This window comes from Prionailurus bengalensis, chromosome B1 (assembly GCF_016509475.1).
Source record: "Prionailurus bengalensis isolate Pbe53 chromosome B1, Fcat_Pben_1.1_paternal_pri, whole genome shotgun sequence".
Lineage (NCBI taxonomy): Eukaryota > Metazoa > Chordata > Mammalia > Carnivora > Felidae > Prionailurus > Prionailurus bengalensis.
In genome coordinates, this window is record NC_057344.1 from 32,748,666 (window position 1) to 32,775,618 (window position 26,953).

General features: G+C 46.1%; 1 protein-coding gene across 1 annotated transcript in view; it reads right to left on the reverse strand.

The window, feature by feature from the left end:
• Nucleotides 1-26,953, reverse strand: part of DOCK5 (dedicator of cytokinesis 5) — a 224,910-nt gene that overhangs the window by 48,460 nt on the left and 149,497 nt on the right. The window contains exons 25-35 of the mRNA XM_043561393.1: nt 26,297-26,403; nt 23,875-24,011; nt 19,294-19,389; nt 15,258-15,356; nt 10,780-10,874; nt 9,433-9,511; nt 7,174-7,274; nt 4,398-4,456; nt 3,938-4,092; nt 2,834-2,919; nt 252-411 (exon numbers count right to left, since the gene is read on the reverse strand). Of these exons, the coding sequence (XP_043417328.1) occupies nt 252-411; nt 2,834-2,919; nt 3,938-4,092; nt 4,398-4,456; nt 7,174-7,274; nt 9,433-9,511; nt 10,780-10,874; nt 15,258-15,356; nt 19,294-19,389; nt 23,875-24,011; nt 26,297-26,403 (1,174 nt within the window). The remainder of the gene's footprint in view (nt 1-251; nt 412-2,833; nt 2,920-3,937; nt 4,093-4,397; nt 4,457-7,173; nt 7,275-9,432; nt 9,512-10,779; nt 10,875-15,257; nt 15,357-19,293; nt 19,390-23,874; nt 24,012-26,296; nt 26,404-26,953) is intronic.

A 26,953-nucleotide genomic window follows, 5' to 3' on the forward strand; every position in this document is an offset into this window, starting at 1 on the left:
GTAAGAGCTGAGTTAAGAGCTAATGTGGCATTTTCTATCCCTGTGTCCACTTTTATTCTCCAGGTCTGTGTGGCAGCTGATATCGGAGTCCAAAGCTGAGTCAGCTGCTCCCATTAGACTCAGCAGGACACAGACTCTGTAAAGGTGGCCTCAGGGCACCTCTGTGCCTGTGAGATCGACTCAGAGCTGAGCTGTGCCTGTGGGGCTGGCCCTGCAATGCCCTCTTGCCAACCCAGGGTCTTGGGACCTACCAGCACGTTAACGGTACAGCTCATGCGGTTCTCCTTGCTCTCGTCATGCATGATAATGGTTCTGTAGTCCAAGAGGTTCTCCAACAGGCTGCTGACCAGGAGCGCAAACACTTCTCCAGAGCTGGAGAGGTATTTATGTTTCCGGCAATGTTCTAGGAGCCTGGAAGGGTGAAAGTAGAGACAAATGCCCGCGTTCTGTACTCTGTCATTCCAGCACCGTTAATGAGCACTGTCCAAGGTCCTAGCAGCGGGGGGCCCCAGGCTAGGAGAAACACACCCTTTAAGTAATCCCAGCCTCTCTGTCGGGCGCCTTCTCTTACGCTGTACCTCCTGGTGGCTCAAGTTCTATGTTGTCTTCAGCGCTGTGGCTCAAATCCCACTGTCACTTACAACCCTAGCCCACAATGCCCATCTTTCAGCTTCTATCTGTCTTCGTTTTTTGTCTTTTGTCGACGCCACAGAAATGGAAACCTTTGCCCCAAAGGTGTGTGTATGCTATCTGATCACTCTAACTGAAGTTGAGAGAGACCATCTTTTCTATGTCTTTATTCTCCCTAAGGCCTAGCACTTCGGGGTATCCTGTGGACGTTTTGGAAAGCCTTGGATCGATGCCCGGTCTAGAGGAAACAAGGAATCTAGTGCACATCCAGACATGTGGCTCTTCGGACAAAAGTGCTATTTAACCGCCACCGCCACAAAACTACAAAATTGTAAATAAATAAACTGAGGCTTGGTATGAATCCTATTTTGTTGGACTCAAACAGAGAAAAGCTTCTATAGGGGCTTCTTAGATTTGACAACTGGAAAAAACACTCAGAGAACAAGAGGAAAAAAGAGAAAGAAACGGGTTCAAAGAATTAGCCCAGACTTGAGGATTATTCTTGAGCACTGGAGAGTTGTATAGTCATATTGTTCTGAGACTCAGAAAGAATGAAACAAACAAACAAACAAAACATCATATAGTGAAAAGTCAGCTTGGGATTTAAAAAATGGGTAGTTTATCATTTGTAAACTGTGTACGTGTATATGTACATAATTTCTCCATTTAATCCCCTTATGAGATCTGAATCACAAAAGTGATTATGTGGCAGGTAGGTAACTCAAACAGGTGGACTTAATGGAAATGGGATGAAAAGATCAACACATGGGTCTTGTCATCCACTAAAAATGAAACAAGAAAGACTTGGTTCTTGAAAATATATCTGAGGGGCACCTGAGTGGCTCAGTCGGTTAGGCGTCCGACTTTGGCTCAGGTCATGATCTCGTGGTTTCTGAGTTCGAGCCCTGTGTCGGGCTCTGTGCTGACAGCTCGAAGCCTGGAGCCTGCTTCAGATTCTGCGTCTCCCTCTGTCCCTCTGTCCCTCTCTCTGTCCCTCGCCCGCTCACGCTCTGTCTCTTGAAACATAAACATTAAAAAAAAAAAGGAAAAGAAAATACAGCTGAGTTATCAATTCAGCTCCATTCCTGAGCACCCAGTGTTCTGGCTTTTTAAATCTTAAAAAAAAACAAAGAAGAAAACGACCTTGGGAGTACCCATCCTCAAGCACAGTCTAGTACGAGCCACACCCACAAAAGAGGTGGCCAACGAAGCCACCGGGGCGCATACCCAATCAACAGGTGACACAGCTGGTCAAAATCACAAAGGCTCAGAGGACACAAGAAATGACTAGTCTAGGGTAGTGAGCGCCGTGGACGACGGAGGACGTGAGGATGACAGCAGTGACCAGCACAAACCCAGAGCAGGGACGCTCAGTCAGCATGGGCTCTGTAATAGACACTATTCTGATGCATCACCTCATTTACACCTCAACCCTTACCAAAGTGTACATGCTGTTAGTGTAGATGAAAAAAAAGAGGGCCATCGGAGAGATTAGAACACTTGTCCGAAGGCACGTTTCTAGAATATGGAGAAAACGGGATTTGAAGGTTTCTTTACCTCCAAATTCCACGTGTTTTGAGCCACACTTTTACACTGTAATTCCATGTGAGCAAAGGAGAATTCAGAGGGCAGGAGGGATACACGGGGTAGGAGTGGGGGGGTAGGGAGTAACCACAGAGAGAGAATAAAAATGTTGGATGTGGGGGAGGTGCGTAGGGCAGTGCAACGACCAGCCTGGCTGGAGATGTAACAGGTGTTCTTAGAGGCCCTCTATAGGGCATAAGGTATTTTTAAAGGTAAAGTGGACTTTGAAATGTTTTTTCCTTCCTCCTTTAAATGGTGCTTTGGAGCTATAATTAGAGGCGATAGCACTTTTGGTGAAGTTCAGCAATTCAAACACTGGGCAAAATGCCATCGCTCTGTATATCCCCCGCCCCCCTCCACCTTCCATCTGCTCTGCTCTCGAGGGGCCGGGCTGGCCAGGAAAACACGGACATTTGACTCACATCAGACAAACAAATGTCAACAGTGGATGGTGTAAACTCCATTAAACCCCCCCCCCACCCCACCCCGGGACCATTTGTGGCGGTGACCCCAGAGCTTCCCAGGACTCCTCGACTAGGCTGTCCATGCTGCAGAAGCCTGCTTCTCTCCCTCACTACATGATGCGTCAACTTTGAGGCTTTGTTTCTGTAATACTCACAGTTTTTCCAGAAGGACCTTGTATTGTTCATCTCCTCTGCCCCCTTCTACCTCTTGGTCCAGCTTTGTGATCAGCTCATTCTCAAACTGAAAGCAGAGTTAGAATTTCCCAGGAGAACGCCAGATACCCTTCGAAGAAGCCACGAAAGACGCCCCGCCAACCTTTCTAGATTTGACACAGCCCCTTTATTGAACTGTGAACACTTTCCAACATATTATAGGGAAGATCATAATTCATGTCATCCATTAATCAGGTACCAGAGCCCCATCAAAACTCTCTAGACGAGTCTCATGTTACTTTGTCCTTTGCTTTACATTTGGAAAAAAAAAAAATCCCCCAATATTATCTTCCTGTTTTGACTAATCCTAATAATTCTAATTATCTATTTTATTTTTTTTCTTGGCTAAGTCTTGGCAATGGAATTTGCTTTTGCAGAACTTCACAGCTACAAGACCTCTTCGGTTCCAAAGCACTCTATAGATAAGGAAACTGAGGCATGGGAAAGACATGCAAATTGAGAGAGACCTCAAAACCAGAGAGGCCTCAGCATCTTTTCCCCAACCCATTGCATTATGTTCTCAACAGTTACACCGCAACCGGCAGGATTAAAATGCATGATGTCAAATTTTAATTACCCAGAGACAGTAAAACACATGCAGTGAAAAGGGTTTCTAGGCCACGTGGAGAAATATCTGATTCTCCCTCTAACCGCTTTACGGCGTGAAAAGTAAATAAAGTTTTTAGGGGCGCCTGGGTGGCGCAGTCGGTTAAGCGTCCGACTTCAGCCAGGTCACGATCTCGCGGTCCGTGAGTTCGAGCAGCCCCGCGTCAGGCTCTGGGCTGAGAGCTCGGAGCTCGGAGCCTGGAGCCTGTTTCCGATTCTGTGTCTCCCTCTCTCTCTGCCCCTCCCCCGTTCATGCTCTGTCTCTCTCTGTCCCAAAAATAAATAAAAACGTTGAAAAAAAAAATTTTTTTAAAGTAAATAAAGTTTTTAAAGCAACTTCGATTTGTATAATTCAGGCTACTGCTTCTCGGTGGAGAAAGAAACTAAGCGAGAGGCAACTATCTGCACATTAGTAAGGTTCAAGTTCTGCCACTCCTTACCATATGGAAATTGCCGTTTCCGCTGAAGTTGAACTCACACTGCATCATGTCAAAGAAAATGGGGATGGTGGCTTTCCGGAGCTCTACTTCGGGGGTCAGTGTGACCTCCAGAATGGGACCCACCATGGAGGGGATAAATTTGATTTTGTGGGGACCTGCAATGAAAGTAAGCGGGGATTTTAAAAAGTGATTTCAGTGGCAGTAAAGTGTTCCCACCTTCCTCTACGGCAGAAAAGGAAAAGGTCATGTGGGTAAATCAACTCAAATTCAGAAGTGAGTGACTAAACAACATCGTCTTCTGATAACATAGGGATGTTATAATGAAAGACCGACAAGTCAACTTTCCCTTCTAGACACACAGGCAAATAAATGTCAGGGTTACTGGGAGTTAAAATAGAAAAGAACCCATTGTGGGATGCTTATCACACGGGAGTTGTACGGTTCAAGGTCATACACTCACCCAGGTTATACCACATGTCCCGGATTCTAAAGCCGATTTCCTTTCTCATGTCCCCATATCTAGGAAGAAGATCATAAACAAGAGAAAGATCTGAGGTGGAAATGAAAATGATGAGGCCTGTGAAAACAGCCTGTGCCTCTCTAGGACCACCTTTAAGACAGGTTCGAGGCAAGGCCACAGTCAATACCGAAATGAGCCCCCAAAGAGAACGAGGCCACATGGAGAAGGGACGTAACTAGCAGGAGGGGGCCAAATGCAAATGCGGAAAAATAACTGAGAAATGAAACTGTCAAACTTACTGAAGAGAGAAGGGTGGGGGATATTCTGGCTGCTGTCAAGCAGAGAAACAAAAGAAAATATAACAAGTACTAGTGAAAGGAGAGAGAAATGGGGTATGATTTATACGGTAATGTGACTGATGTCTAACAGATATGCTGACTTTATACATTTTTATTTGAAAAACTCACAACCACACGAGTATGTTCTACAAAGGACTCACGTTGAGAAGCTCTAGATGGTCCCCAGAGGGGTGAAAGTTGGTCCTTGGGGGCAAAGAAGGCTTAGTATTCTTATGGACAGAGTACAAATATACATATAGTACCTAATCAGATATGCAGCGTATCTGTGCTATTAATGTTTCAAGGGGGGGGGGGAGTGGGATTAGAAAAATATTTCTGAGAAGTTTCCTTACAGGAATCAATAACGAAAAAGATAAAAGAAAGAGAGAATCCATGGATCTATTCAGTGGTTCGTGGCTGGGGATGGATGAATCAAAATCCCCTGGGTATCTCTTACAGAAAACATAGGCCTGAGGCTACCCCACATCACACACCATAGACGCTGGGGGCTTGGAAAAAACAGAAATAGGGTGGGCCAAGGGTAGATGTGGCCAACGTTCCCAGGGAACTCTAATATGGACCCATGGCCCATGCTGTGGCCACCATTCCCCATTTTATACCCATGCTACCCATTTTATACCTATTGCATCAAACATTGTTTTCAAATTCCACCTTTGTAAATGCCTGCAGAAACCAGTATAAAAATCTTTAAAAACTTTTTGTTTAAAACAACAACAGTGGGGCGCCTGGGTGGCTCAGTCGGTTAAGCGTCCGACTTCAGCTCAGATCACGATCTTGCGGTCCGTGGGTTCGAGCCCCGCATCGGGCTCTGGGCTGATGGCCCAGAGCCTGGAGCCTGCTTCCGATTCTGTGTCTCCCTCTCTCTCTCTGACCCTCCCCCGTTCATGCTCTGTCTCTCTCTGTCTCAAAAATAAATAAAACGTTAAAAAAAATTAAAAAAAAAAATAAAAGAACAACAACAGCAACAAAACAAATTTCTCTTACGATTCTATTTTCACAAAAATACCCCATTTTATTATTTACATTGGGTAAGCATATGTTAGTTAATGTCTGGCACATAATAAAGAATAAATGATAACTATTCCTATTGTTTGTTAATACTGCTATTGATGCTAATTCTACTGAAAATAAGAGAAATCCTGAGGAAAAAAACAATTCGTGTTGGTATAACATTAATAAAAATGTTTTCCCAAGGTACATCTTTGCCCATATGCATATATATTTTACACAGACTTCCCTTTGATCAAAACCCTGAGGCTATTAAGCCTAACTAGCCACTTTATTTATCAGACTTGGTGTCACCTAACTTCACTTTTGATTGTTTGACCAATACCAAATCCATCTTTGAAAGAAGTTATGTCATTTAAGATAATCTAAAGAAGGAGATGCAGGTATTATCATCTTGAAACTCAATTCTTTCTCCATACCTGCTGCAGGGAAATCTACAAAACCTGATTTAGTCTTATCTTTGAGATTGAAATCTCAGTCTCTTAGCCAACAATCTCAGTGTTTTCGGGAGAACCCAGAGGTAGATAATTTGCCTAGAATCCCAGACATCCCAGCAAGGGATCAGAACTCAAATTTCGCAGCCTTTCAATGGTAAATTTCTCGCGTTGTATTGAACTACACAGCCTTGAGTTTCCAGGCTCCCTGTGAACTCTGAAACAGACCGGAAAGGAAAGCAATGAAAAGCTTCCTTAAATCTCTCATCACTCTTGCACATATGTCCCTGTTGAATCCCCAGCCAGGAATGTGGAGGGCCTTTTTAGGTGATGTGTTAGTTTTGGCTCCTCTGCTGAAGTGACTGAGAGGGAAAACAGTGGGGCCAGAGGACCTTGCTTTGTGATGCCTGAGTGGGAGGGGCGCTGTGCCTGCAATCTGGGTAAGCTGCCAGCAGGTGGGCAGCTGTTCCTGGAGACTGGAGTCCTGGCAAGCCTTGGTGCCTCTCCAAGTTCCGGTTTAAAAAAAAAAAAAAATGCAACAGTTGATGGGAAAATGAAGGGGGCCTTGAGAAAAGAGATGTGAATCAGAGGAAATTTAAAGCCTATAAAATAATTACATTAAGACCTATCTCACGGGGCACCTGGGTGGCTCAGTCAGTTAAGCGTCCCACTTCGGCTCAGGTCATGACCTCGGGGTTCACGAGTTTGAGCCCCACATCAGGCTCTGTGTCTCCCTCTCTCCCTGCCCTTCCCCTGTCACACTTGATCTCTCTCTCTCTCTCAAAAATAGATAAAAACATTTTTGAAATTAAAAAAAAAATTTAAAAAAAGACCTATCTCGCTCACACCTTGCGGGGGTGGGGGGCCGGGGAGGGACTCTATCCAGTTAATTTCTGGGATACCAAAATTCTTGCTCTGAATACAAATGGAAGAGTCATCCTCCCAACCGTAAGCAAGTTTTAAGGGGACACTTACTTTTTGACAATTTTGTTGCGCTTGGCTTGAGAGAAGGTTTCAAGTTGAAGGGACTCGTGGGTGAGAAACGCTACCGCCAAATGGAAGTAATTGTTCCAGAGCTGCTCAAATTAAACGGTGTGGGTGAAAAGAAATGGAAAGTAACATTAGTAAGGGTCAGGGTAAGATCGCGCCACATGGTAGAAATTCACTCGCAGAAACTAATGAGAAAAACAAAATAAAACCCACAAGGCTCCTTTTTCTTTCTCGGGTTTCATTTATTCAACCCTGAAAAGTTTTAACACTTAATAGTAATATTAAGCTTTTTTAAAAAAAAAATCCAGACTATCATATTGGTCTTTACTCCTGAGATAAAGGAAAACAGCTGCCAGTAAATGCACCTATTTATAGTAAGCGGTTTGGCAACGTGTATCAAAAGCCTTAAAATTCTGCCAAACTTCTGAAATAGTAAATACTTTAGGACTTTATCCTGGCAAAATAGTGACGGGTATTTAAAAATATTTAAAGCAAGGAAGGCCCTCACTGTTTTATTTAAATAGCAGAAGACGGAAGCAGTCTAAATGTTCCTAAGAAGAATCTGGTTAAATAAATCATGGCCCGGCCATGCCGCGGACTGTATTCAGCCATTAAAAATACGGTGGAAGTGTTTAATATCATTGAAAAGACGAGAGAAAAATAATTACATTAACAGGTTGCCAAAGAATTGCATAGCTTGATTCCATTTTGGTGTGTATATAGATAGATAGATAGATAGATAGATAGATAGATATACATACATATATATATATATGTATATATACATGTATATATACACATACATATATATAGATATCTATATATACATACATATATATGTATATATACATGTATATATACACATACATATCTATATAGATAGATATCTATCTATATATATATCTATATATAGATATATCTATATATCTATCTATCTATATAGATATGTATGTGTATATATACATGTATATATATACACACATACATATATATATATATTATGTTTAGCAAATATATGTGTTCCATTTTGGCACAGACACACACACACACACACACACACACACACACATCCACGTATACGTAAATGCACATATAACTTTCTCTTCTTATGAGTCTCCACTTTTAAAGTCTCACAGTTATAAACGAAGCCCCATGACACAGCAAAAGCGTATCACCAACAAAACGTTTGCTGGAATGAGAGCAGGGAACTTGTCTGGCTTCATCAGGGCCTAAAATGGCACCCTGTGCCGTCTAACATTTGTTGGACGAATGAATGAATGAATAAATGAATGACGATGAAGCTCACGGGCACCTGATTTGCTATCACTTTGGATTTTTTTTTTTTTCTTAGTTTATTTTTGAGACAGAGAGAGACAGAGTATGAACGGGGAAGGGTCAGAGAGAGAGGGAGACACAGAATCAAAAGCAGGCTCCAGGTTCCGAGCCATCAGCCCAGAGCCCGACGCGGGGCTCGAACTCACGGACCGCGAGATTGTGACCTGAGCTGAAGTCGGCCGCTCAACCGACTGAGCCACCCAGGCACCTCTCACTTTGGATTTTCAAACAAGCACGTATAGAAACCTCTCCTTAGAAACCAAATCACTTGTAGGCAGAGAAATATCTGTGTGCCTAGCTGCAAGCACGAGTATGCATGTATTTGTGTTATGTTAACAACGGAAGGTAGGGCTATTTGTCTTTCAATGTTCTTTTTTTTTGCTTTGCTATGTTTTCTGCCGTTACTTTTTTTTTTTCTTTTTAACCTGTATTAGTTTTACGGAAAGAAGAAAAAAACTCGACTCGACTGTCTGAAGGACGGAGTGACAGGAATGTGCGCTTTAGGGAAAGGAGAGAAAAACAAGAAAACTGTTTGCATCTGGAAATGATAGGGGCGCCTGGGTGGCTCAGTCGGTGAAGTGTCCCACTTCAGCTCAGGTCATGATCTCACAGTTCAAGAGTTCGAGCCCCGTGTCGGGCTCTGTGCTGACAGCTCAGAGCCTGGAGCCTGCTTCAGATTCTGTGTCTCTCTCTCTCTCTCTCTCTCTGCCTCTCCCCGACTTGTGTTCTGTCTCTCCCTCTTTTTCTCTCAAAAATAAATATTTTAAAAAGTAAAAAAAAAATTGTAAGATTTAAAAAAAAAAAACAGTAAGAAAATGATAAAATTTGAAGTGACGTTTTCCAAAATGCAACCGTTCTCTTGCTGTGGCTGAGAATTTGAGGAATAATGATGTGAGTAGCCATGCTTACCTGAAGTTCAAAGCTTGTTTGATCCATGAAGAACTTTGTGAGAACCTCAGTAAACTGATTTATAGCACGAAGGAAAACCCTGAGGGAGAAAACACCAGATAAAGAAAGCACCTTTCTGTCTTTAAAACATTTCCCATCTATGTTAAAAACCAAAGCAAACCAAACTTGGGCTCCGCAGCATAAGACCTTTACATCTATTGAGGTCATCAGAAACCGACGACAGAGCAGTCTGGAGACGGCACTGTTCAGTTTCTAGAATGGTCTACGAGATCCACTGGGGGCTGCTCCACAATGTAGCCACTTAGGGGTAGAGCTGAGATGACTAACCAGGTCTCCTGAGCCTCAGATAGGGCTCTTGCATTCTACTGTGACACCTGTCTTTCCAAGTCTGGTGATACTGATGCGATTTTTTTTCTTTCATCTGTACATAGCTGGGAAGGGTTTTTCTAAGAGTTAACAGCTCTTAGAATGATTTACTTTATTTAGTTCTTTAAAAAAATTCTGAAATCTTAATATTATATGTATAATATATAATTCTGAAATCTTATTATACATATATATATAAATAAAATTCTGAAACTATGGAAAAAAAAATATATATATGCAGTTTTTTTGCTTCCATTCCATCGTGGTCCAACAACTGGAAAGCACTGGCTTAAGGTCTGCCTTGAAAGAGAGGGTTTCTGGTCTTAAGAAGTTTGCCACTTGGTGGGGGTCACCTGAGACCTGTGAACCGAACCATGACCCAACAGAGAACACGGAAAATTCTGTGGAGGGGGTGTCACAGAGTTACGGGGAAATCAAAAGGAAGAGGACGCGACATCCAGGTTGGAAAGGTTTCCTTTGGAGATGGCATTTGAGAAGGACCTGGAGGAACGGGTGGCAGGTTGACAGCCAAAGGTCACGCGGAAGGCGCTGGAGGTGGAAGCAGCCGCCCAACGGAAAGCACAGCACATGTTTGGGGACCAGAGAGAGGCCAGTTCGGTTGGAGCGCAGGTTGTGCTACCGAGGGAAATCGTGGAAGACAAGGCTAGAAAAGCAGGGCAGACCAGGCTGCAGAGGCCCTGAATGTCATGATGATGAGGGCGGTGCAGAGCCACCAAGGGCCACCGGGGGAGAGCCGAGGATGACAGGAGTTGGGCAATGAGGGGACCACACCTGAGCAGAGAGCCTCAGGTGAGAAGTGAGCAAAGAATCGGCAATCCAGAAACAGGAGGCTTCTTGCTCTACAGAGCATGGATGGGCCGCAGAGATTTAATAGCACTCTATGGGAGGGCCCATACCTGGTCAAGAAAGCCAAGCAATTCAGAGTCAAATGACTCATGCCCTGCCCTGGGGCTGTCTTACCTGCTCTGTGTCATATTCATGACCATCCAGTCTTTGGCGTAGACATTCTTTCCAATCAGATCCTTGAACATGATAAAAGTTTCCATGAGGAAATCCTGCAGAGAACAAAGGAGCAGTTGTGGAAAAAGTGACTGGAGGGAGCTCCCCATCAGAACACAATGGCCCTAGCCCGAAATTACAGCCTACCTTTTTTTTTTTTTTTAATTTTTTTTTTTCAACGTTTATTTATTTTTGGGACAGAGAGAGACAGAGCATGAACGGGGGAGGGGCAGAGAGAGAGGGAGACACAGAATCGGAAACAGGCTCCAGGCTCCGAGCCATCAGCCCAGAGCCTGACGCGGGGCTCGAACTCACGGACCGTGAGATCGTGACCTGGTTGAAGTCGGACGCTTAACCGACTGCGCCACCCAGGCGCCCCACAGCCTACCTTTTTAATAAGGTTTTTAGGGATCTGACAAGGACAAAACAGTTGTCCACACTTTATAACTGATAAAACTGAGGCCTGTGAAAAAAGTGAAAGACTTAAGGCCGTAGAAACTAGGAAGCGGGAGAGCGGGGAAGAGAGCTTGGGGTTTTGGGCCCCAACTTTAGATCCATAATGCCTTAGTCCTCTCCTGCCAAGCGTCGATGGAACAGATCTACTGCACTTAGAATGAATTTACCAACAATGGTGAGACTGCTGATAACTCTTGAGTCCAATCCTCCTTTATTATTATTAGAACAGAACAAAACCGCTATAAATAAAAAGCAAAGTCAGGATTCTTCCTATTCCAGGAATGTTCCCATGGGTAGCTTGGGGGGAAGGGTCCTAAAGGGCCCTTAAAAAGAGATGGCAGCCACGCCCTGCAATGATGGTAATAACTAATAACAAAAGAACACAGAGCACGATGTCTGAAAAAGAGCTCTTCTACTCAAAGGCGGGGGGCGGGGGGGGGGGTGCTGGGAGCAAAACTCAGCTTAGGAATAGAACGACTGGAGCTAAAATTCAAAGCTAAAAAGTTTTGCAAGCTTTGTATTTACTAGTTGGTTAAATTTAGATATTTTCCACTCGGATTCCTGAGATGAGAATCCGGGCCAATTCCTCCGGCGCCAACCGCACAGTTGTATCTTCTGAGTTACATCACGCAGCAGGACGCACGCAGTGGTGGGAAGCAGGCGGCCTGGCCTCCACTTGTAAGGATGTTCCTCCGGGACGGTGGGCAGGGTGGCTAACTTCTGGCCACACAGCACAGGAGGGGGAAAGGTTCTGGCTCTGAGGTCTGGGCTATCCTTGAACCTTCCTTTGGCTCAACGGAGAGTCAAACTTTTCTATCCTCGGTTCTCAAATCATAGATATATTTCCTGAGTTTTCAAATTCATCATACATTTAAAAAATTTTTTTTTAATGTTTATTTATTTTGAGAGAGAGAGAGACAGAGTGTGAGTGGGCGAGGTGTGGAGACAGACAGAGAGGGAGACACAGAATCCGAAGCAGGCTCCAGGCTCCGAGCGGTCAGCACAGAGCCCGATGCAGGGCTCGAACTCATGAACTGTGAGATCATGACCTGAGCCGAAGTCGGACGCTCAACCGACTGAGCCACCCAGGTGCTCCTCTTCATCATACCCACAACGCATTAACTAGTCTATTAACTCTTTCTCTCAAATCAGTATGAATTCATGGTGTGTGAAGAAAGGATTAAGTTTAAATGCCAGTCATCCACTTCTTATAAAACAAAAATTTTTTACGGGTACTTGGGTGGCTCAGTCGGTTGAGTATTCAACTTCGGCTCAGGTCACGATCTCATAGTTTGTGAGTCTGAGCCCCACATTGGGCTTGCCGCTGTCGGCGCAGCTTTGGATCTTCTCTCCCCCACCCCGCCCCCCACCCTTGCCCACCTCTCTGTGCCTCTTCCCCACTTATGCTCTTTCAAAAATAAATAAATCTTGGGGCGCCTGGGTGGCGCAGTCGGTTAAGCGTCCGACTTCAGCCAGGTCACGATCTCGCGGTCTGTGAGTTCGAGCCCCGCGTCGGGCTCTGGGCTGATGGCTCAGAGCCTGGAGCCTGTTTCCCATTCTGTGTCTCCCTCTCTCTCTGCCCCTCCCCTGTTCATGCTCTGTCTCTCTCTGTCCCAAAAATAAATAAACGTTGAAAAAAAAAATTTAAAAAAAAAAATAAATAAATCTTAAAAAAAATTTTTTTATTTTAATTTTTCATTTCAGAGAGAGAGAGAGCGCACACAGGGGAGGTGGGGCGGAGGGAAGGAGGGCGAGAAGGAGGGGGAGGAAGGGAGAGAAAGAGAGAAAGAGAGAGAGAGAGAGAGAGAGACAGAGACAGAGAGAATCTTAAGCAGGCTCCACGCTCAGCGGGGAGCTGGATGTGGGCTCGATCTTGTGACTGAAAGATCATTGGATGCTCAACCAACTGAGCCACCCAAGATGTCCCCAGTTACCCACTTCCGATGCCGATTCTCCATTCAACTCTTGGTAATCTAAATTAATTGTAAACAGTGACAGTATAATATAATAAAGACAATTCATAGATTATCCCAGATCTCACTTTATCTCCCATTTTCCAAACTCTTCCAAGTGATTTCCTCAGAAGGTAGCAGGAGGAAGGGAAAGGAGAGTCCCTTGGACATCAAAAGGCCCTAGCTGTCCCTTGCAGGCTTACCCCTGATGGCTATAGTTTTCTCATGGGGATAAGAATCCTCTTTTAGTTACACGACACAGAGGGAAGAGCTAACCGTTGTTCTAGAAAACACAAGGCAAACCTGTTCTTTGGCCTACTTAATAGAACCAAATTGTCAACAGCCTGAATTTACTAGAACTTCCCTTGTTCTACCTGCTTTCTGAGGGAGATTTTTAGCGTCACTAAACTATTTTTATGTCAACTTTATCTTACATGACAATAATAATAATAAAGTCACTATTATAGCTAGTCCTCATAGTCATTAACTACCTGCCAAGCACAAAGCTAGGTAATTCCCAGGTGTGGACTCAATCAGTGCTCCTTTACATTAACCCTCGACACAGGTACTAGCTTTACGGATGAAGAAACCGAGCTTTAGGGACATTTAATAGCTGGCCCAAAATTTCATAGAAGGAAGTAAAATAGCCAGAATTCAAACCCAGATTTGGATGCTCTAAAGCCTGTGTTGTTTTTCGTTTTTGTTTTTTTTCACGTTTGTTTATTTTTGAGAGATGGAGAGACCGAGCGGGAGCGGGAGAGGGGCAGAGAGAGAGAGAGGGAGACACAGAATCCGGGGCAGGCTCCGGGCTCCGAGCTGTCGGCACAGAACCCGACGCGGGGCTCGAACTCACGAACCGTGGGATCGTGACCTGAGCCGAAGTTGGACACTTGACCGACTGAGCCACCCAGGCGCCCCTAAAGCCTGTGTTCTTAAACCCACTACACCATCTGCCTCCATCGTTCCCCTGCTCTCCTCTCGTCCTAACTCCCTCGCAGTTGGTCTCTGCAGCCGCACCTGCCTAACGCTATGGGCCCCTGTACGCTATGGGCTGCCTGGCAGAGTATGGCCTAAGAGGAGGCTCATGGAAGCCTCCAGATTAAGTGACATAGTTTATCCCTGAATCTACTACTCCTGCTACCGCACCGCACTTTCTGTGCAGTTCCTTGTGTGGTTTTCCATCGTGCGGGCCTCACAGGAAGGAAGTCGATTGGCCGAGAAAGAGCTAGATATCGTTGGGTGCACGGACCACGTACTACGAGTATAACAGAGACAGAGAGTAGACAATGTAGAGCCTAGACTACAGCACTGATCGTCAGAGACTGGCCGCCGCAAGGACGTGGGCAAAGGGACACTGGGTTACTGACCCCGCCGTGTCCAGCCCACCGCTGTACAAGATTAAGGCGACACGTTCAGGGATGTTTGAACGGCCACTAACAATTGCCTCCAGGGAAGGATCCTGGGGAAGCAGCCACCTTCGGCGGCCTGCTAAACAGTCATCGCGAGAACGGTTTTCTCGCTGAAAACAAAAGAGAATGGAATGTTTTCAGCTTAGGATACCTTGTGGACATTCTAAGGGGCAAGTATTCCCTCTTCTTGTCTCCCTTTCCAGCAAGTCCTGGAAATGATGGCAGCAGGCACATCACAGACACAGTGCTGTGCACGTCTTTGCCTCCTAGAATCCTTCCCAGGGCGTGACCGCTGTCCCTGAAGATGAGGTACTCCTCTCTTCTGAGAGCAAAAAGGATCTTGTATATGTTTCTAGATAAGGGTTCTCTCCAAATCCAAGAGACTTGGGAGGCTGAGTGAGGGCTTCCTGGGACATGTTTTGTGGTCTCCAGAACCTATCACAGACAGAAAGTGAGAATCCAAGAATCCACCCTTTCCTTTCTGTCATCGCCGTGGACAGACACGCAGCACTGGAGGTAGGGGGGAAGGGAATCACACGCTCAGTGTGGGTTATCGTCCGGGTGTGCGTGCGCCGAATATAAGAAGTCTTAAAGTTACCAGGCCCCGGGGAAGACAACTTACAATGATGTCTTGTCTGGTTTTGAAAGTGCTGATATAGTGGCTGTAGTGGCTGTCGTCCATTTGCTGCAGAATCGCAATCATACAGGCCACAAAACCCCCCTGGAAGGAGAGAAGAAACACAAATCCAGAAGCCTTAGGCCACCGACTGGCAAAACAAGACCCGTGCGCACCTACTTTGGTTTTCGCCACCCAGTTACCGGAAAACAGGGACCCTACCAAACCGGCAACATTCGGCGCCCTGACGGTCTACAAGGCACACGCTTTGCTGTTGCGGCTGAAAATGATCTCCTTCCAGGTTTCAGTTAAGGAATGTGGAGGGCTTTACTCATCCCTTTACTAGTATGGCTTGTAGAGACACCTGTAGGTCGATGGACGCTGACTCTAAGGTCTCAGCTAGATGACGAGTTACAATACAAACAACCTGGGGACCCGGGGTTGCTTTTTGAGACAGAGAGAGTTGTAGTCCATTCAGAAATGTGTGAAATGGCACAAATCTGACTGTGGAGGGATGCAAGGAGGAAAACGAGATCGTAAAACTGAGAGTGGATGAGCAGAGAGGGAAATGAATGCGCCCTGTCTTTCCAGCTCCAGAATCTTTCAGTTAACTTCTGGCATGTTATGCACGTGTGATTAGGGACATGCTAGGGAGAAAGGGACTGAATAGCTTAATATTTTTGTCAATTTATATATTTAATTTTTTTTTTTTAACATTTGTTCATTTTTGAAGGACAGAGAGAGACAGAGCACTAGTGGGGGAGGGGCAGAGAGAGAGAGGGAGACACAGACTCTGAAGCAGGCTCCAGGCTTGAGCTGTCAGCACAGAGCCCGACGTGGGGCTCGAACTCACCAGCCGTGAGATCATGACTTGAGCCGAAGTCGGAGACTCAACCGACTGAGCCACCCAGGGGCCCCATACTATAATTTTTTAAAGTATAGACTAATTTATGTTTTCTTCTAGCTGCTTTAGTGTTTACTTTTTTTTACACTGACCTTTCATTCCATCTGATGTTGATTTTGGTTACACCATGAAATAAAATCAAATTTTTTTCCACGTTGTTCACAGATTTTCCAAGTAACATTTATTAAAAATCTCCACTTTCCTAGAAACGGGAACCCTCTTGCACTGTTGGTGGGAATGCAAATTGGTGCAGCCACTCTGGAAAACAGTGTGGAGGTTCCTCAAAAAAATTAAAAATAGATCTACCCTATGACCCAGCAATAACACTGCTAGGAATTTACCCAAGGGATACAGGAGTGCTGATGCATAGGGGCACTTGTACCCCCATGTTTATAGCAGCACTCTCGACAATAGCCAAATTATGGAAAGAGCCTAAATGTCCATCCACTGATGAATGGATAAAGAAATTGTGGTTTATATACACAATGGAGTACTACGTGGCAATGAGGAAGAATGAAATATGGCCCTTTGCAGCAATGTGGATGGAACAGGAGAGTGTGATGCTAAGTGAAATAAGCCATACAGAGGAAGACAGATACCATATGGTTTCACTCTTATGTGGATCCTGAGAAACGTAACAGAAACCCATGGGGGAAGGGAAGGAAAAAAAAAAAAAGAGGTTAGAGTGGGAGAGAGCCGAAGCATAAGAGACTCTTAAAAATGGAGAACAAACTGAGGGTTGATGGGGGGTGGGAGGGAGGGGAGGGTGGGTGATGGGTATTGAGGAGGGCACCTTTTGGGATGAGCCCTGGGTGTTGTACGGAAACCGATTTGACAATAAATTTCATATATTGAGAAAATAAATAAATAATTTAAAAAATTTAAAAAAATAAATAAAAAACAAAAAACTTTGAATTCATGGTCAAAAAAAATCTCCACTTTCCTTATTAAAATAATAGAATTGTCATATAATCTGAAGTCTCCTTTTAAATGCTCTCAGTTTTGTTCTGTTGGTGTATGTACTCTATTCCATGAGTCCAACACTATTTTTATTGTAGCATTATGTTTTCAAATGTGACAGCGCAGTCCCCTCCACTCTTACTTCTATGTGGCTCTTCATTTATGTGTGTCTTGTATTTATTTACTTTTTAAAAAGTTTTTACTTATTTATTCATACGGCGTGGGGCTCAAACTCATGGTCCCGAGATGCAGAGTTGTATACTCTCCTGACTGAGCCAGCCAGGCGCCCCATCTGGTTTTATTTTCACTCTCATATTTTTGCGACTAAATTAAATGAGATATTTCCTTTATAATCCCTCAATAGGTACCATTGTTATAAGAAAGGCCGCTGAATATTATGCTTATTCTGAAACCGGTTAGTTTAAGAAGTTGTTTGTAACTTCTGTTAAAACTTTGTGAAGGTTCCCGGGTTTCCTAGAAATAGCAAGAGCGGAAGAGATGAACAACACAGTTATCAAACTGCCTTTCTTTATATGTTCTTCACATATGTGGCAGCAATGGCATGGCAAGAACAATTAATTACCAATTAATACCTTAGTGCAAAACCTGGATCCTTAATTAATTACCGATTAATACCTTAGTGCAAGACCTGGATCCTGTTTCGGATCGCCTTGAATCTTAATCTTAGCAGGCACGTCTCTGTATCCCTATTTGGACCAGCTCTGTCGCCAAAGCTGAAGCTTACAAAGGACATCTTAAGGTTTCTGCCTTGGCCACTGCTTCTGCCTGAAAGGCCCCTCCCCACACCTTCACACTACCCACCCCCCCCCCTCCAAGTCTTTGTTCAAATTTTCCCTTCTCAGGAAAATCTTATACGTTTTTTAAGTGTATTTATCGATTTTGAGAGAGACAGGGACAGGGCAAGCGGGGAGGGGCAGAGAGTGAGGGGGGGAGAGAGAGAATCCCAGCAGTGTCCGCACTGCCAGTGAAGAACCCGGGGCAGGGCTCAAACTCATGAAACCGAGAGATCATGACCTGAGCCTATATCAAGGGCTGGACATTCAACCGACTTAGCCACCCAGGAGCTCCTCAGGCAGGTTTCTTAAGCTCTCTCTGCAATGTTTCCTGACTTGAAAAATGGAACTAATGATAGAACCACCCTGTAGGAGGTGTGTGAGGTTTCAGTGACACGTGAAGTGCTTAAAATAACTTCTGGCAGGTTAAAAAACAAAAAACAAAACAAAAAAAACAACAAAAACTAGCTGAAGTGGCACCTGGGTGGCTCCGTCGGTGAAGCGTCTGACTTCAGCTCAGGTCGTGATCTCACTGGTCGTGAGTTCGAGCCCCATGTTCCGCTCTGTGCTGACAGCTCGGAGCCTGGAGCCTGCTTCGGATTCTGTGCCTCCCTCTCTCTCTCTGCCCCTCCCCCACTCACTGGGTCAAAAATAAATAAATGTTAAAAACTTGAAAAAAAAAACCCAGCTAATTACCACTTCTATTAATTATCACTACAGCGGGAAGTACTAAATAGTGTTACTATTATCACTCCAATAAGGGTCGATCCAGACGGCGCGTGCACATCACATACTGAGAATTAGAACACAACTACTTGCGATAACAGAGGAAGCACTGAACGCAGCCACCAACACCCTTCATCGCCTGCTCACCAAGGTTTAGGTTTTCCTTAAATGAAATATTAAACAAATATTCAAAGAGTATGAGCTCAAATGGGGGCTGAGTTTGCCTACCCAGGGTGTTCACTGATTCAGTATCTGCTGGAACGTATTGCAACAGGCTCTGTCTCATCGCTGATATGAGCATCGTTCCTCTAGAAGGGACCTGCACTGTCGGGTTTACAAGGTCGCCAACAATGCTCCCCCCATTACCCTCCCTTCTCCCCCCACCCCTGCTGGATCATTTTCCCTCGAGAAAAATCAGTGTTGCAATCAAGATCCGCTGGCGGTTAGAAACAAGGTCACCTGACGGGGAGGGCTGTGAGGTTCTAGAGCCCCCCCGCCCCCAGTTTCCTCAGGGCACACGGCATGCAGGCACAGCCTGTGACCCGTGAGAGGGGTCTGTGGGAATCCGGCCCCAAGACACTGGTCCGGAAGATCCCCGAAGGGCAGGTGGGACACTGAGAAGCGGCAGCAGTGGTGGGTCCCCTGTAGCGACACTCACGATCTGCGGAGACTGGCGGCTCATCCCGATCACGGTCCTGTTGATCCTTCTCAGCAGCCGTTCCATGATCAGCTGGACGTGCATCGCCGTGGGACCCTGAGGGGGAAACACGGGAATCGACACCAACTTCTTCCGACTGAGCTTCACTTCTCCCGGAAAGAACCTTGGACAAGTGAGTTTTCTCTTTAAATCTCATTCCGCCTCTTCCCTGCAAAGTAATCTCTTGTTCGAAAAGGGAAAAAGAATCTCACAGGATGATAAGGACACTGCTACTCAGGAATCCGTTGAAAATGATCGGGTGTAACATTTCAAAGATGAGCCTCGGGAGGCAGGGGAAGGACGCCCCCCCCCCCGCCAACAGCACAGATCGTCCGCGCACTCTAAGATCAAGGGGGCTACCAACTCCACGTGGTTCGGGGCGGAAAACCCCTGGCATGAGATCTCAGTCCTGACACTGAGCACATCGGGTGGCCCAGGACAACGAGGCACATGCATGGGAAGTAAAAGGCAAAAATTCAAAGTTCTTGCCACCTTCTGTGTAGGAGGAAAAACACTAAGAAATTCAAGTCAAGGAGACTGCTATTGACCGAATGTTTGTGTTCAGAAGTCATACGCTAGGGTTGGGGCGCCTGGCTGGCTCAGTTGATTAAGTGTCTGACTCTCGATTTTGGCTCAGGTCGTGATCTACAGTTTGTGAGTTTAAGCCCTGCATCAGGCTCTGCGCGGACAGTGCGGAGGCTGCATGGGATTCTCTCTCTTCCTCTCTCTGTCCTTTCTCTCCCCCCCAAATAAATAAATACTTTATTAAAACGAAACAAAACAAAAAAGCCATATGCTGGGGGTGCCTGGCCGGCTCAGTCAATAGAGCATGTGACTCTTGATCTCAGGGTCATGAGTTCAAGCCTCATGTTGGGCACAGAGATTACTTAAAAAAAAAATTTTTTTTTTAAATAATTTAAACAACCCACAAAAGTCATATGCTGGTGCTCTAAACCCTCATGTGATGGTACGTAGACATGGGCTTTGGGGAGGCAAGTATGACCGGAAGGCATGGCCCTGATCTTGTAAGGAGAGACACCAGACAGATTGTTTTTTCTCTCTCCACACACACACTGAAGAAAGGCTGTGTGAGGACAGAGAGCAAGGAGCTGTTTTCACGCCGGTGGGGGGGGGGGGCTCCCCAGGAACCCTACCGCACCGGCCCCCCGACTTTGGACTTGCCATCTCCAGAACCATGAGAAATAAATGTCTGTTGGTCGAGCCCCCGTCTGTGGTGCTTTGGCAGAAGGAGTAGACCCACCCAGGGACTCAATACTTTGATTCTGTCACATGTGACTCTGGGCAATCATTTACCTTTGCTGAACTTCCGTGTTCTCGCACGGAAGAAAAAAAAGAACAGATCCCTTACGGGCGTTAGGTGGGCTGGTGGGCACAGCAAACAGCACCTCACAGACACGTGTTCTTACTTTTCCTTTCTTCTTTTTTTGTGATTTGATGTTCTACTCATTCGGCTCTACCTTAGCAATATTCAGCTTGTCTTTACAGAGCCTTTATCCTCGTGATAGATATTCCGAAACTCCCAGCTATTGCTTCAAATAGCCAAATCACTGCGATAGGTAGTTTTATTAAAATACCAAGGAATCCTAGCGTCCCTTTCATACCTCCCTTCTCTGCTTCTTTGTTTGTATTATGTATTCACTTGCTTCCCGTTTCTTTGAATGAAAACGATCCGGAAAACCTCCCTCTCTCTTGAAACCGCTTTCTCCTCTATTTATGTAACGAGACCACACCGCAGACCCAGCTCGGTGTGTTGAGTCCCGTGCCAGCCGCGGGTGGAGGTCGGAAAAGGAATCGGACGTTCTCTGATCAGGAGAGCTGGGGCTTAAAGATAAATGAGCAAAACGTCCGGATCCTCGCAGAAGGTCCGCTCTGCTCAACTGCCGATCACATGGAATCCTTGTAAAATAACACAAATAAATAAACACGTAGAAGGTCAGCTCCGCGAGGGCCGGCTACTCGCTTCTCTCGTTCACTGCTGCACGTTTACTTACATCCATCACAGTGCCCAGAGCACGGGAGCTGTTTAAGACGTGCCTGTGACCTGAATCACAACTGCAGGGCTTTACACAAGATGTAAGGAGGGCATGAAGGGATGTAGTGGAGAGGGGGACTCTGGGCAGGGCTGCCCCGGGAAAACCGCATGGGGTGTTACTACAGCTGGACTTTGAAGCATATGGACAGTTTGCAGATCTAGCTTCGGGACAAGAGGAATCCTGGATGACTAAAAAAAAAAAGGCAGAGGAATACATGTCAGTAATTAGAGCCTGGAATTAACTGAGGAGACGAGAAGGTATAGGAAGACAGATACAGTTAGTTTGTACATGTTTGTACAATTACGTACAAACGTGTATAAACGATGGTGGGGGATAAAACCATATCATCGTCACCAAAAAAAAAAAACCACGATTGAATTTACTACTTTAACAGAACTCTAAGATCAATAATTGCGAACACTTTTCCTCATTACAGGGAACCTTATCAGGAAGACCAAAAAAAAAAATTTTTTTTTCAAGTCAATTAAATCAGCACAAGATGTAAATATATTCAAGTCATTTCCAAAGAGTCCTTCTACATGATAAGAAGGTAGGTAAAGATACTGTATTAAAAAAACAAAACAAGGGGTACCTGGGTCGCTCACTTGGTTAAGCAACCGACTCTTGATTTCAGCTCAGGTCATGATCTGAAGGGGATTGAGCCCCGCACACAGAGTGTGGAGCCTGCTTGAGATTCTCTCTCTCCCTCTCCTTCTGCCCCTCTCACGCTTGCTCTCTCTCTCTCTCTCAAAGTAAATAAATAAACTCTAAAAAACAAACAAACAAAAAACCCCAAAAAACCCCAAAACAACAAAAACAAACAAACAAAAAACTGGGTTAGAAGTGGAAGAGATCGAGAGGTCTAAGAGGTCATCTGGAACCATCCCTACATGTGATGGAACAGGAAATTGACATGCCTGCCGATTTGCCTAAAGATAAAGAGCTACACGTGCGGGGCACCTGGGTGGTTCCGTTGGTTAAGTGTCAGCCAGGCTTCAGCTCAGGTCATGATCTCACAGTGCATGAGTTCAAGCCCTGCATTGGGTTCTGTGCTGACAGCTCAGAACTTGGGAGCCTGCTTGAGATTCTGTCTCCCCCTCTTTCTCTGCCCCTCCCTGGCTCATACTCTGTCTCTCTCTCTCACACACAAAGAAAAAAAAGAAAAAGAAAAAGAAAAAGAAAAAGAAAAAGAGAAAACTACATGTGCTGACGCTGAAACCAGAAAAGAAGCAGCCTGATTCCCATGTTTCCAATCAACTCTGGATCATATAGATACACTTCTAGAACACTGGAGCTCTGCCTAAACCAAAGCCCCTAGTACACTCACTGTTGCCAACTACAGCTTTGGGCTTCATTTCAGTATTTTGATGACTGAGTCATAAAAGTTACTTTTTGAAAATATTATTATCATGATACGGTTGGTCACATTATTTATGTGTTATAAAATCCCTGGTTAGGAATCCAATACCCAATCACAAAATTCCTTGGGGAAACCTATTGTGTTTTATGTGGTTTCTAGAAACACATTTAAGAACAAAGGAGGAGGAGCGTGACCTATAATTAGTATCAGATAAATAGTACAAACAGCGAGGTGGGTTGAGGGTGGGGTTAGGCAGAGAAGGCAAGGGCGTCGTCCAGGACCTCTGTGGCTGCGGCGTGAATGAGCAGAAATGCAGGCGTGCCCGTGGCCATCCTGGGGTTGACTTTGAAAGGCGAACTAAGAATTCAGCTACGGGAAAAGGGACAGAGTGTTCTTCAATTCCTTTAGCAGAACCGAACCTAAAGATATTGGTAAGAGGACGGGCTTCAGCAGAGCCAAGAGCGTCTTCCCTGCTCTATAGGAACACTGGCGCCACGTGGCCATCGCGGGGGGTGGTGAGTAAGGTTTGTGCTCAACCGAGCACACTCTGCTAACTTCTGCAGCCTCTTAGAGGAGGCCATGGCTGGGCTATGGGCTGTGCTATCTCTAGAACATGGTAAATCCAGGCAGATGCAGCCTGGGGAGGGTTTCGGGGAGTAGGGATGCCTAGGTCACAGAGGAGATGCGAGAGAAGAAAGCACACTGTGGCCACTAGGCCCCAAAAAGGAAGGATCAGTGTGAGGACATAAAACTGAAAATGGCTCAGAAGCTCAGGAATGTCTACAATACTCCTGGAGGGCCGAGGTTTCTCCTTAAAACATTTGAACAGGGGTCCGGTTCTTCGAAGTCCCCTCGGGGATCTCCACCGGCGACAAGCCTGGAGAAACAGTGGCAGCTGGCGCGAGCAGTAAGCGGACTCTCCTGGACCTCGGTGTGCGGAGAAGGCTCTAGCAAGCAGCAGCCTCTCCGATCACCCCCAAACCAGCCGCAGCCTGCCCCAGTAGCCAGGCTTCTAAGCCCCCTGGGTGGGGCCCTCAGATAGGGAAGGCCGTGAAGTCCTTCTTGCCCTAGGGAAGGGACGAGCCTGTGCTGTGGTGTGCATCGGGTGACAGTGACGATTCAACTCACCACATCCTTCCTGTCCAGCACTTCCAGGATGTTGCTCAGAAGCTGCGAGCTGGCCTCATGGTCGGGCTTGCTGGAGTTGTCATCTAACTGGCCGCTGAGCTGGTCGATCAGCAGTGGCAGCAGGACATCTCTGCACTCTGGGAGGGAAGATGCACGCGGCTCACGGGCTGCGGCGGCACCCCCTGAACTGCCCAGCTTCTTGCCTGCAACTCCCTGACCCCGCCCCCTCCCCCCACTACAGCCGCAGCCCGACCTCTTGGCTCCGCCCAGTGGGGGTTTGATCCCTGCAGGCAGCAGCATGAAACTTCAGTCCCGTAACTTGATTTTTATTTGTTGATGTTTTTTATTTTTTATTTGCTCTGAGGAGGGGGAGGGGCAGGGAGAGAGGGAGAGAGAGAGAGAATCCCAGGCAGGCTCCGCGTTCGGCACAGAGCCTGGCGCAGGACTCCATCCCACAACCGTGAGATCATGACCTGGGCCGAAATCAAGAGCCGGGACGCCCAAGCGACTGAGCCACTCAGGCTCCGCAAGTCCCGTGACTTGATTTTAAAAGCCAAGAAAATTACACCTGTCACGGGTACCTGTGCGAAAACGTTTGAAGTATTCAACAATTTCTTTAGCTTTAATAAAAAAAAATGCCAGCTTGTTCGTTGAATGCTGAGTCGTATGAAATGAAAAACTTAAGCAAGTTATACTTAATGTTCGAAAGCTTCCACCTAATGGAGAGAATCTGCTCTAAAATTCATATAAATACTGAGTGAGCTTGACTAGTACCTCTCCATGTGTTTTGAGGACATTCGGATCATGTTTTTGCAGGCGCATGCACTTCACAAAATAAGGGCTTATCTTTCTATGATGTCTTTCTTCTGGGATCTTCACTACTATAAAACATTTTTACGATGAGGCCAGAGATCCTGGCCACAAACGGAAATAACTGTTAACAGTGAGATTACTTCCTCTAACTAGAACCACGCGGTGCATGCTTGCAAAACACCCCATCCTTCTCACATCTCATTTATCCTTTCGGCACGCTTAGCGGCACGGGCGGCGCGGCATGTTAAGATGTTTCATGACATCACATTTTCTACTTAAGAGCATTCACCAGCTTTGCGCACACTTCCAACGGTGTCCTTGCGACAGCTGGAACCTCTAAGCAGAAACCCACAGGGTCGGGAAGTGTCACAGCCGAAAGGGGCTGCTGATATGAGGTAGCTCAAATCCTTCCTTCCATGGAGATGGACGCTGACTCACAGGAGGCTCCTCGTGTGGCCAAAGTTACATAACTAGCCCCGGGGCGAGGCCAGGAGGCCTTCCACCGATAACCCACTCCCCTTTCCCTATTTCTGAGGAGTTCTGCGGGTCCTCAGACCCTCCAGGCAACACATGCAACATGGGCTCACCCTCTGGGAGCCCCTGACCTGGGAGTAGTTCCCACAGCTGTCCCTGTTTCGCAAGTCTTGGGTTTTGGGAAAGACCAGTTACTGGACCTCTTCCTCCTCTCAGCTTTGGGACAGGAGCACAGTGATTTAAACTCGGTGGCTGCACTGCCTTCCCTCTACTCACCAAATGAAGAGTATTTCATCCATGTGAGAGTTTTCTCTCCTCCGTGCCCTCTGCCTTTCCAGTCGTATGCTGGTGATCTGGCTCCCCAACTAACAGCCCTCCCCACCGCACCCCACCCCACCCCCAAACCCGTAACTCACAGTGCTTGCCGATTTCTGTGGTATAAATACTTCTACTGTGGTCCATTTTCAGCTCCTCACGTGACATGACAGCATGGAGTTGAGAGAGATCACCTAATATGCTCTCCTGAGCTGGGACAGATGGTCCCAGCACACCCCTGCACTACCGACCCGTGGCTTTCCAGAATACACGATAAGTACAGGTCGAAGAAGACATATTTGTTTAAAAAGACTACCTTTCTACTTGCCTGCAACTTTCTGGGGGGGTCCATTTTTAGGACAAAGCGCTCTAATTAATGAAATACTGGATTGTTCTCATTAAAAAATGCATGATTCTGGGGGGCGCCTGGGTGCCTCAGTGGGTGAAGCATTAGGTCACGGTCTCGTGGCTTGAGTTCGAGCCCTGCTTCGGGAGAGCTCCAGCCCCACCTTGGGGAGATTGAACCCTGCTTCTCTCTCTCTCTCTCTCCCTCCGCCTCTCACTCACGTGCGTGCACCCTCTCTGTCTCAAAAAAAAAAAAAAATTTAAATTAAATTAAAAATGCATGATTCTGTTCTTTAAGATACTCTTGGAAATACTGAACTGACCTCGTCTTCTTAAAACCGGTTTCTCCGGAGGTCCCTAAGTCCTAAAATTCTACTGGCAAGGACATCATTGACATTGAAAAAAAAAAAAAATTTGGCTGAAGCAGCAGCAAGCCTGGGGTTTTGGTAAGCAGTAGTTGTTGGCGAAGACGTACCCGACTGCCGAAAAAGATTGCTCTCCACTATCTTGGTCATGCAGTTAAGTTTCTGGCGAACTAACTGGTTGTCAGGAATGCTCTGAATGAACTTGCAGAAGAGCATGCTGCAAAAGAAACCCCAGAGGTTGGTATTTTCCCTCCGTCACGCTCAAGGTATCATTACACGGTTCCCCTCTACTCTGAGATTTGGGCATGGAGAGTCTGACCTGGAAATCTCTCCCAGACACCCTGAGAGTCTGTCCCTTGAAAGTAAAGGCGAGACTGTATTCCGTGAGGGCTACAGCGCTCAGCCTCGGGGCTGCCTCCGCGTAAACTGTCAGAGGGCGGTCACATCTATCCTGGCTTTGCGGACGTGCCTTAACACTCCTTCTGCACAATCCTTTTCTGGCTGACTTTGCTCCGGTGTCGCTCACCATCTGACTTAGCCGGGATGCTTAGGTATGGGGCTGGAAGCGTATCATTATGTGCTTTCTTCTGTAGTTAATTTCATGTCTGCGCGTCTTGATTCCCCCAGAGAAAGTGCAAATCTCTCCCAGGGGCAGGCTTTGTGTCTCCTTTTAGATCTTCCACAGCAACGGAGCGCCGAAAGGGGTCAGAAGAATACGAGAACGCGTGAGCAGCCCAGGCCCCAGCCAAGCGGGGAGCTGCTTCTCT